The 12,125-nt window shown below is 36.3% G+C and overlaps 1 protein-coding gene across 1 annotated transcript; it reads right to left on the reverse strand.

Moving 5' to 3' along the window:
- Nucleotides 1-5,483: 5,483 nt before the first annotated feature.
- Nucleotides 5,484-11,806, reverse strand: LOC123679809 (protein white-like). Its single transcript, XM_045617302.1, has 12 exons — nt 11,714-11,806; nt 11,398-11,629; nt 10,969-11,207; nt 10,836-10,907; nt 8,940-9,277; nt 8,717-8,885; nt 8,185-8,343; nt 7,999-8,130; nt 7,666-7,894; nt 5,909-6,014; nt 5,640-5,811; nt 5,484-5,585 (listed from the first exon to the last, which is right to left on the reverse strand). Exons 1-12 carry the CDS (start codon nt 11,765-11,767, stop codon nt 5,484-5,486), a joined length of 2,004 nt encoding a protein of 667 aa, XP_045473258.1. The 5' UTR covers nt 11,768-11,806.
- Nucleotides 11,807-12,125: the final 319 nt, after the last annotated feature.

A 12,125-nucleotide genomic window follows, 5' to 3' on the forward strand; every position in this document is an offset into this window, starting at 1 on the left:
TTTCAAACCGAAAGAGAAACACTTCCTGGGTTAGATCATTGCAAAAAATTTCTTTCATACTTTGATACTGCGAGATCTAACAAGTATCTGGTTCTTAGCAAGAATATGCTACAACTCTTCACTGGATTCCCTACAGGGCATTGTCATCAGGAAGCATCTTATGAGGATTGAGTTGAGGAGTGCAGATTTTGTAAGAAAGAGGAAGAATTCCAAATCAACTGGTGACGGAATGCCTCGCCATCGATAGCCAAAGCACTAAATGCTCTAGACAAAATTCTTGTAGAAGTGAGTGAGGAAGTTACCTACTAGAGTTCATTATATCTGAAGAGCTAGCTGTAGACTATGACGATTAATGTCTAGAACAACTTTGATGAGAAGCACAATGGAGCATTTTTGTAAGTAAAAAACTTTGGATACAATGTTTGTATACAAATTAAAATAGTATCGCGGTGTACTGCGCTTTGCTCTAATGATTAGCCATGAAATATGAATGGTAGCTTGATGAACAGAAACGGATTATCTCATTATGGCCTCAGCCTGTGTGCAGTTCTATGGTCGGTATAGTTAGTCGGAAGATATGTTCATTTGTGTCCGTACTATTGCTATTATACCGCTTTTGAATATGATGCAAATTTTAGTTAGTTATATTTGGCAAATTTCGTTCGTGGGTTGAATAGTTTTGAAATTAGTGGAAAAAACTGTGAATTTCACACTGAAGTTTGTTATTCTTGTTTCATCGAAAAATGTTTCAACATATATAAAAAAATTGAGTTTTCCAAAAGAGGTTTCATTCGATATTAACAAAAAATACGAGTATATTTCAAGCGAAGCCAATGAATTCTTATTTCATTTCAAACCGAAAGAGAAACACTTCCTGGGTTGGATCATTCCAAAAAATTTCTTTCATACTTTAATACTGCGAGAAGTATCTGGATCTTAGCAGGAATATGCTACAACTCTTCACTGAATTCCTTACAGGGCATTGCCATCAGGAAGCATCTCATGAGGATGATTCGAGAAGTGCAGATTTTATAGGAAACAGGAAGAAATTTCAAATCAACTGGTGACGAAATGCCTCGCCATCGATAGCCAAAGTAATAAATGCTCAATAAATTTTTTTAGAAGTGAGGAAGTTACCTACTAGACTTCATATATCTGAAGAGCTAGCTGTAGATTATGACGATTAATGTCTAGAACAACTTTGATGAGAAGCACAATGAAGCATTTTGTTAGTAAAAAACTTTGTATACAATGATTCTATACAAATTAAAATAGGATCGCGGTGTATTGCGCTTGGTTCTAATGATTAGCCATGAAATATAAATGGTAGCTTGATGAACAGAAACGGATTATCTCATTATGGCCTCAGCCTGTGTGCAGTTCTATGGTCGGTATAGTTAGTCGGAAGATATGTTCATTCGTGTCCGTACTATTGCTAATACACCGCTTTTGAATTTGATGCAAATTTTAGTTAGTTATATTTGGCAAATTTCGTTCGTGGGTTGAATAGTTTTGAAATTAGTGGAAAAAACAGTGAATTTCACATTGAAGTTTGTTATTCTTGTTTCATCGAAAAATGTTTCAATATATAAAGGGTGTTTTTTTTTGAGCTATAGAACTTTAAATTGCAATAAAACAACGATGGATTATTCGATTGACATGAATTTTATTTATCCGCAAGACAATCTTGTGGTATTACATTTTAAATATGATTTCTGGCATATGACCGCCACGGCTGGCTCGGATGTAGTCCAATCTGGACGTCCAATTTTCGATGACTTTTTCCAACATTTGTGGCCGTATATCGGCAATAACACGGCGAATGTTGTCTTCCAAATGGTCAAGGGTTTGTGGCTTATCCGCATAGACCAATGACTTTACAAAGCCCCACCGAAAGAAGTCTAGCGGTGTTAAATCACAAAATCTTGGAGGCCAATTCACAGGTCCAAAACGTGAAATTAGGCGGTCACCAAACGCGTCTTTCAATAAATCGATTGTGGCACGAGCTGTGTGGCATGTTGCGCCGTCTTGTTGGAACCACAGCTTCTGGACATCATGGTTGTTCAATTCAGGAATGAAAAAGTTAGTAATCATGGCTCTATACCGATCACCAATGACTGTAACGTTCTGGCCATTATCGTTTTTGAAGAAGTACGAACCAATGATTCCACCAGCCCATAAAGCGCACCAAACAGTCAGTTTTTCTGGATGTAACGGTGTTTCGACATACACTTGAGGATAAGCTTCACTCCAAATGCAGCAGTTTTGTTTGTTGACGTAGCCATTCAACCAGAAGTGCGCTTCATCGCTAAACAAAATAAAATGGACGTAGTGCGCGATACGTATTCCGCACAGAACCATTATTTTCGAAATAAAATTGCACTATTTGCAAGCGTTGTTCAGGCGTGAGTCTATCCATGGTGAATTGCCAAACCAAACTGATAATAAACCACTTGACAGCTGTCGAATCGGTCGCCATCTTGAACAGAAATGCCAACTTAAAGTTATATACCTCGAAACGCGTGATGGCAATTAACTCAATAGACACTTGTAAATATACTTATTACTCAAGTTTTGACCCTATTGCAATGTATGGCATCTTGCGGTGGGGTCATGCTGCAGGTCTGAAGAAAATATTGTTGAAGCTAAAGTAAGCTGTGAGAAGTTTAAGTTGAATATCAAGAACAACCAGCTGTCGTGAGTATTTTAAAAGGAAGGGAATACTCACCACGACATCTGTTTACATACTTACCTGCCTCAGGTACGTCCATTGCGATAAACATCACTTTCTGAGTGTCTAGTTATAGAATACCATCGCCTAAAACCCACCCAACTCTCGGTCAACAATTGGTGTCTGAAGTTTTATAACTAAATTCTTGATACTCTGGAAATTTTACAGAAAGATTCACCTGTGAAATGAAGAAGTTCCTGGTGAAGAATTCTTCTACACCATGATGAGTTCCTCGATTCCAATAACTTATTATAGACTTTCAAAATTCTTTATGAGTGTTCGTGATATTTAACTATATTCTGTGATATTTCAGTGTTAGGATCGTACATATATTTTTCTCATATTGACGTGCCATGTATTACGTATTTTCTTATTGAAGGCTGAAAAAAAAACGCAAAAATTCTTGTAGAAGTGAGGTAGTTATCTACTGGAGTTCATTAGAACTGTAGAACTGAAGGGCTAGCTGTAAACTACGACGATTCATGGCGAGAATTACTCTAATGAGAAGCAGAAAGGACCATTTTTGTTACCAAACAAACTTTGTATACAGATGGCGCAACCTACCCTTGTATCGCCGATTCCTATCCTACCCACCTTTGATGGCGACTAGTCCTCTTACCCTATATTTCTGCTATCATATTTTCATCAAATATGATTTATTTTCAAACATCATCATTTTTTTGGTTTATCAAAAAGAAAGAAAAGTATTTTGAGGGATTAAGTGAGAACGGAGTTCTTGAAATGTTTGGTGGTATTTAAGTTCTTGTAGAAGCCACATATGTACAAGTTGAAATGTTTCTTTTATCCTAAGGACAGTAAGACTCTATTTTGCATTTATCTTTCAAAATACGTTTTTGTCAGGAATAAAACTTCCTTAAATGGTTAAAACTAGGTAGATTACCGCCAAACGTGCGTCCGAGATACGCATTAAGAAAACATGATATACGCACAGATTCAAGATATAGAACGATTCCAGTCACGAAGCCCTAATTTATGTCAAAGTCATTCCACCAATTATAAAATGGGTGAACCAACCCTCGGCCCTTATGAGCTTGAAGTTCAACGGTGAATTATAACTTTCTGTTTGTTTGATATAATAGAATTTTGGGCGAAAAAGCCGGGTAGGCTGTAAATTATGGACCCCTTTCTTTATCGGCAAGAATACCGGAGTGTATTTAATCAATTTCTGCGCAGAATATTGGAGAATCGACATGAATATTTCGGGCTTCTGAACGGAGAGTTTTTCCTAATGAAAATTTGTCAGAACTCTGTTCTAACGACATTCATCAAATCGCTTGATAATTTTACTGTTCGTATATTAATTTCGGAGAAATCCAGGAAGTTTAGTCCCTGCAGATAAGTTTGTAATTCACTTACTTTCACCATACGCATATTGAAGTAACATTTCAATCAATTATTCTCGCGGCTTACCAGTAAAAACACATTTTTCCTTAAGGATTTCCACAACGTGGCTTTCCGCGTATCAGTCAACTATTCATTTTTTCTCTGGCGCTCCTGCGATGACCAAGTAATAGGTATAGGGCAGCACTCTACGACAGTAGATTATTTATTTCACGAAATTATAGTTTAACCTCTTTTGTAGTTTTTTTTTGTAGTTACCAACATTTTTTTTACAATTTTATTCTTGTTATCACGGGTTTATTCTGTATATTTATATGTTTTGGAAACCCCCAAATGAAAGATTATAGCCAGGCCATGCAAGTCTAGTATTGAGTATTCATCAAGCCAAGTAGCTTGACATTTCAACCAACTACTTGACTTCAAAATTAAGCTCGTGAAAAATTACATGCTTGAGCTTGACTTGACTTGATTTTAGATATTTATTGCTTGACTTGATATTAAGCTACTTGGTATTACTTGAGCTTGATATGCACACGTCGCACGGCATATATTTCTGCAATCTCATGTGCGCTTAGACTAAATAAGGGGATTCTTGGAGCACCAAGAGACTGTAGCATTCGCCAGTGTGAATTTATTACTAGTTTTCTCACATTTTTATGAAATTTATTGGTAGATTTTTGGTACTTTCAGAAATATCTTTCCAAACTTGGCCAAAATGGGAATTTTTATCAACGCCAGTATCTTCAGCTCCTGTTGAAAGACAATTTTCCAGAGCTGCTCTTACAGTAACAAAAACCCGCAATAGTTCAGGCGACAAATCTGTAAGGTGCTTCATGTTTCTTAGATCCAGGATGGAAAATTATGAAATCAAACAAAGCCTGGAGGATCCTCAATATTGAGAAACTTTACTTCTTTATTATTTTTTATTTTGTTATGATTCATAGTGATTTAATTTATGTTTCTATTAAAAAAAAATCATATTTTCGGTTCTTTTATACAATAAGTTTAATAAATAAAAGTGTTTTTAGCAAGGTTCCTTCTCATTTCATCATTTTTTCATTGTTGTGACAATACACAATAAAACCGCTAAAAATCAAGTAGGTAGATATGATTCAATTACTTTATAAATAAATACTTGACTTGATTTGAGATTGAAACACTACTACTTGAAATCAAGTCAAGCTCAATCCAAGTAGCTTGAAAATCAAGCCATGCCGTGAATCCCTACCTAGTAACTTAATATGATAACTTTTTTATCTGAATAAAATTGAGGGCACACTTTTCAATCCAATTTAATCCAATGTCTGATAAATTTATTTGATAATTCAAATTAATATTATTTCTAATACATAATTTTCGAAGACAAGAGCAAATGCCTATTCATTTGATTTTATTCGTCGTGTGATCCTCGATAGAATAACATAAGTAGAGGAATAATGACCGTAATAGCAGCTATAAGGACTAAGAGCATGATGCATTCGCCCAAATCCTCCTAAAAAAGATACATCTAAAATTTTACTCTCACATGAATATTAAGATTACTGACCGGACTATAGCCCTGCTCGGCAAGTATCATCAATCCATCGTCTGGGCAAGGAATAGATGAATTCATACACGAAATTCTCCCCACTCCTTCCCACTGATCAATGAGTAAACCTTCGTATCCATATCTGTACCAAGATATATAAGACAACCATTTCAAACATGAAGGGATTGACCTTGAAAAAATATCTTTGAGATTCATTCGTTCTAACCATAAAAATTATTTAATTCATCGTTCAATAGTTAATTCAAGGAATATCAGTACCTACTCACTTTATATTCACGAATATTCCGCTAAACAGCATGAAGGGTACCATTACCAAAGCTGTGATGCTGAAGGCTTCGTTCATGCTAGCAGCAATAATTGATACTGCATATCCTGTTGAAAAATTGATAAGTATTTATTTGGGAATTTATCCATTCAAATGAGATACGAATTTTATATTTACAGGACATTAACACATCAGAATGCACCTAGTGCGAATAGGGTTATTAGAAATGCTTTAAACGAGAAATTGTATCGACGATGTACTATCTCCTAGAAGCCATCCAAAATATTAGAGTTCATCAGAAATCTGGAACTGGGCCCCTGATAGGAAGCAAAAAAGACCTTAAGGTAGCGTTGCAAGGTAACTTGTTCATATCAATAGGTGCTGGTACAATTTTTGTAGATAATCAATATTGGAGCTATTATGAAGGGAAGTTTCTAATTAGACAAACGCCGTTCTACATCTCTCGGCTTCAACTCGTACGGCACCCAATTTCCTTGTTTCTGAATCATTCCCATGACTTTCAGGCTTTTCGAAATGGCTTGTTGCGTCACTCCCAATGATCCTGCCAATTCTTGTTGCGTTTGACACGAGTGGTGATCAAAGTAACGCATCCAATTTTGAAAGCCATGTTTATGTATGCGCCCAGGAGTGTCTCAAAATGAACCTCAAGGGGGCGCACATCTACATCACCACGGACAGTCAAACCAAGCTGAGATCCCTGGAATCGTGCTGTCAGGGGTCTCTGCTGACTTGGGAGTGCCGTAACACCATAAAGCAACTGGCCAGAGGAAATAAGGTGACTCAACTATGGGTACCAGGGCACTGTGGGGTTGAAGGAAATGAAAGAGCAGATGAGCTTGCAAAAAGTGCATCAAGGTTAAGACCTGCTGGACCTGAGCCTTTCTGTGGGATAGGAAAAGACCAATACAAAGCTGCGGTCCAGCTATGGGAGTTGAACAGTAGGACAATCCACTGGACTAACACTCCTAGACTTGCTCAGGCAAAGAAATTCGTGAAGATTTCACCTACCTACACCAGAAAGCTCCTGAAGCTGTCGCGAGCAGAGCTTCGGGTGATGGTGGGACTGCTGACGGGGCACTGTCGATACAAACATCATTTGTACCGTATGAGTAAGTCAGCAGACGAGATTTGCAGGCTCTGTGGATCGGAAGTAGAAACGGCTGAACACTTGATATGCAAGTGTCCAGAGCTGGCTGGCCTAAGAACCATTCACACCACTCACTATGAATGAGTAGGGTAGTGAACAAAAGATCTGCATGGTCGCAGTTCCCGGAAGGCTTACCGAAGCAAAACGACCCTAGTTCAAATAAATAATAATAATAATAATGCATGCCATGCTGGTCTTCGAAGTCAAAATCAACGTCCTTGAAGCGTTGAAACCACTCTCTAAACGTACTTTCACTAAAAATGCATCATCATAGGTATTCGAGAGTATTCGATGAGGCTCAATCTCAGAGTTCCTCATATTAAAGTACAAAATTAAAACCTCCCGCAAATAACGAGAATTTGGCTCGTAAGCTGATATGTTTAATCAAGAATAACTTCATGATACAGAAACAAAACGACAAATATTCCGATGGCGTTATGTTCCCAAATACCTAAGCTTATCGCTACAGCCATCTATTGCAAAACGGTGGAAGCAAAGTTGTACACCAAATGAATTTTATAGATTTTTAAAATAAAAAAATATAAGCATAAAAAAAGCAATTATATAAATAAGCACTTTTGATGTCTTACCTATGCCCATTGCAATTAATGATGTCAGTAAAATCAATAATACAGCTACAATCCACCTTGATCCATCAGGAAAAATTCCTATCGAAAAACAACATATGGTCATGCCAATTGTGTTGATGAACGAATATAACGGTAGGTCAGTTGCCAATTTTGAAAAGTAATAGACATCTGTACGGTAGAAACCATTCTTGTGTTCTCTCACGAAGAGAGGAATCTCATCGAAAAAGGTCTGTATGAAAGTAAAATTTAGGCTCAATGTTATTAATTTTCTTAAAAGAATTTCAAGATTGAAACGAAAATCTCATGGCATAAAACTAAAGATGTAATACTAACAAAGATTACTCCAAGGAAGTTGACACAAATAGAATTCGCCAGGATCAGAAATAACGCACCGTTGATATTCTGAACGCCTACTGGATTGAGACTTTGTTGCCAAAACAATACACTGATTAGTCCACTAAAAAACTGTAGAAATAGTTAGTCATGAATCATTGGATAATTACTAACTAAGCAACTTACAAACAATTGAAAAACCCTCCCTCGCATAACTTGAGGATTTCTCGTTAAAGACAAGAAAGATCTCCAATATAAAGCAGTAAATTGCTCACTGCAAGATACTCTGTAAGGTATCGCCTGTTTTCTCAACTCATTCCAAGGGAATTCATTGGCGATAGATTTCTGTGAACAAAAGAAAAGATTAACGACGCAAATTGGTCTTAAATGGGATAGAAAATACGCTTATTGTAATATTTTCCATAAAAATTGTTTTCTCTTACTACATTGGATTATGTAACATTTTGAAATGAGTATGTTGAAATTCCGCAAAATAGTTCATTATTTTCCCCTTGTCTTTTGAAATCTCAGGACAATAAGACATTTAAATAAATACATAAAGAATTTTATAATTCGCACTTATCACGTTGCAGATTTTGATCCATGGATTCAAAGGGTTATATTTGATTTATTATTTGATTTGATTCAAGGTAATTCTTAACTCTCATACCACAGATACTTTGCGATATCTACTCTAAAAAAAAATGGATAAATTCACCTTACAAGTAAGATGCTGTTTCATTTCCAATGCCAGGGAGGAATTTTCGAAAGCATCACAAATTCTATTGACCGAAGTTTCACATAATCTTTCTTTCCCTGGGATGATGGATACCATTTGAACATAATGGTCAACAGGATTGAATTTCGGAGGACATGGCAATTTTAATCTGAAAATGTAAGTCATAAATATTATTTCGGCAAAATGTGTCCACATTTCTCACTTTGTGAAAAACAGTTTTGCTTCCTCTGGAGTTCCCGAGAAAGCGACTCTTCCTTCAGTCATCAAATAGATCTTGTCAAACATGGTGAACATTTCTGAAGAAGGTTGGTGCAAACTAGCTATTACAGTCCTTCCAGTATGTGCAAGGCGTTTGAGCTTATGAAGCACACTTAAGGCCATGAAAGAATCAAGACCTGTTGTAGGCTCATCGCAGAATAGTAGAGGAGGATCTGTTAGTAATTCGGAAGCGAGAGCAAGACGTTTTCTTTCTCCTCCTGAAATGCTTTTGGTCTCACCGGAAATACCGATTTGGGAATTTTGACATGTAGTGAGAGATAACTGAAAAAAATATTATCTGACGATGTTTTTGCATTGGAAACATGGGCGGTATAATTCAAATTTCAAGAAGATGATAGTTTTTTCAAGTCTTCAATATGATAAAGTTGTATGGAAATGCTCCCTTAGGTCCAGGTTATGCTTCTTCAGGTAAATTTAAAAAAAAAGCTACAGAATCGTTTCAAAAGAGCCTTAAACTTGGCTGCGATATGTGGATGACATCTTTGTCAATTGATCCCTTGGTGAAGAGCATTGAGATGACTTTTTGGACCATTCAACCCATCACCCAAATTTTCAATGGTTGACAACTGTTCATGGACGTTTTAGTAGTAAGAAACTCAAGAGGTAAACAAGAACACAGGCTCTATAGAAAACTTACTTACGGAGATTAATTTCTGCATAAGGATTATAAACATCATATACATAAAAAATGAGGAGTGATCAAGATTCTTGTTGAGCGAGCTCGTCGTATATATCTGCAAAAATACCTTCAGGAGGAATTTAATCACTTGGGGCCTTTTTATGCAATAATTTTAGTTCGAAAAACCATTAAGCCATTACGTCAATCACAGGAGAATAGGGCTACGGAAATAATTTCGAACAAAAAAACTTTTATGCCTCTTAAACCACCAGTAATAAAATATCAAATTTCTCCAAAATCATAATGCAGAACTGTAGTGACTCTGGCTGCTCACAGAGGGCGTTATGGGTTTTCGCGCCACACATACTTCGGCCCCGGCGGATTAATAGCGGTCATAGCATTGCAACAGAGTGCAGAATGGCGTGAGAGGGTGTGTCTTGGGCATATATTGCTGGAAAGCCCAACTGATGAGTCCACAAGCGATCTCAAGACGAAATACCAAACCCCTGGTAGAGGGCGCACCTCGTAACTTGGCTCGAGAAAGACTCGCCAAAGTACAATTCACAAACCAAACAAGGATAACTACAAATAAGTCCAAAAGTTAAAATTGATCTGGTTTCTGAAGCTGGGTTATTCACCCACTTATTCACGACACTTTTCGATTGTGAACTTTTCCTTGGGACTACAAAGAACAAACATTCGAGCCCAAAACCAGGAACACGAACGGTGTTTGCTTTTCAACCAATCAGTCCTCCCTGGTCGAACCTACTCTCACCGACAGAAACCATATTTCATTCTCAAAGAAAGAAATACTCTCAAATATCAAAAATTCTTACACACAAATTGATAAGGAAGCCATAGAAATATACAAACATTCGAATAACAGGGAAGAAAAAACATTGGTTCATAGCTCCTGGTTATCAGAAATACCTACCAAACCTGTCAACAGTAGAAGAAATTCAAATTAGAGAAATCCTGCTTCGAGTTACTATCAACGACCTAGATACCTCTGAAGATGCTAAGCGCAATAATAAGCAAGAAGTCAAGTGAAAAATCGACTAGACCAGGGTTACAAAGTCCGGAATTCTCCCAATCTGTTGAATAATGAGCCATAGTTTAGTGTTTATATACAATTTCATATCTTCAAAAAAGACGAAAATCGATGATAAGCATAGGTTAACAAATATATCTACAACTCACCTCAGCTAATACTTTTTCTACACGTTCCATTCTTCGTTTATATGAGAATCGTGATTCAATTCTTACGAGAGCCTAAAAATTTGAACATTCAAAACAGCTTGATGCACTCATGCTATAAAAAGTAAATTTCTACCTGAAATATGAGATGTTCTCTCACAGTAAGGCAACCGATGAACAGATCTTCTTGTTGCACATATGCAGATTTCAAAGCAAGTTCATTACGATGCACTCGCTTATCATTGAGGCAAACGCAGCCAGAAAACTTTAAACTTCGGAGGTTTCTAAAGGTGATGCCATTCATCAAAGTTGTTTTACCACTTCCGCTGGGTCCTAATATGACCATGAGCTGAGCTGGGTGAGCCACACCATTAACTGGAAACACGTTCAATTATTTTTTTTATGCTCGATAAATATGAGCAAAGATACATTTCTTGGTCCATTGTTTTTCATTTTATATTTATATTTACTTCTTTTGAAAAATATTTGAATGTTAACTTCTCTGTAAGTTTCTATTACTACTTCACTATAATGGATTTGTAAAGTAGAAATATTTTCATCTCACCATTTTTCAATATATGTTTCTCTTCGTTGATCGGAAATATATCTTCTTGTAACATACTTGTTAAGGAATGTCGAGGTGTTTGATTCCTCGCATTTGACGAATAGTTCCCTAAAGCATTTATACATTTCCATGAAAGCTTGATATGTTTGGAACTAGGAATGGGATCTTCAATTATTTTAGAAGAATTCTTCCATTCTTGTTGTGAAACTGGTATTTGAAAGGATCTGTATATCTGTAGATTCAAAAAGATCAAATGAAGAAGGTGATAGAGACTTGTTTTAGAAAAGTGGAAATAATATAGGTATAATACACTCACTTCATTATCACTGGAAGAATCATGGTTCAGTAGTATCACTTCGTCTTCTTCCATATTTCAATGAAAGATGTCATAATAAATACCCAAACTCCACCTCGATGAATTGAGATCAGTCATGTATATTTAAAAAAATTACTTGTGGTGAAATGAGGAGATAATTTAGATTACGCTACACTTTCCTCAAAATCGGTTATTTTGATATTTAATCAGAAACCGCACGATAAGCACTAAATCGAGTACATTATTTCAGAAAATGTACTTTTATTAGTTTATGTATGATTATCTGAATAACAATGAATCCAAAAATCTTACATTTTACAAAAGTAAATTTTGCTTATTTCGATATTATTTTTAACTGGCATTCAACTAGCATTACCTAGTGTTCTCTCACAAACCTTTCAGGATCTTCCAC

Source organism: Harmonia axyridis, chromosome 5 (assembly GCF_914767665.1).
Source record: "Harmonia axyridis chromosome 5, icHarAxyr1.1, whole genome shotgun sequence".
NCBI classification, from domain to species: domain Eukaryota; kingdom Metazoa; phylum Arthropoda; class Insecta; order Coleoptera; family Coccinellidae; genus Harmonia; species Harmonia axyridis.

Excerpts from the sequence above, each read along its gene's own strand:
- LOC123679809 (XM_045617302.1), bottom strand. The coding sequence starts at position 11,767 with ATGGAAGAAGACGAAGTGATACTACTGAACCATGATTCTTCCAGTGAT. Across the intron at positions 8,886-8,939 it reads GCAAAACTGTTTTTCACAAA|ATTAAAATTGCCATGTCCTC; the intron begins GTGAGAAATGTG and ends TTACATTTTCAG. Across the intron at positions 5,586-5,639 it reads CCGAGCAGGGCTATAGTCCG|GAGGATTTGGGCGAATGCAT; the intron begins GTCAGTAATCTT and ends TATCTTTTTTAG.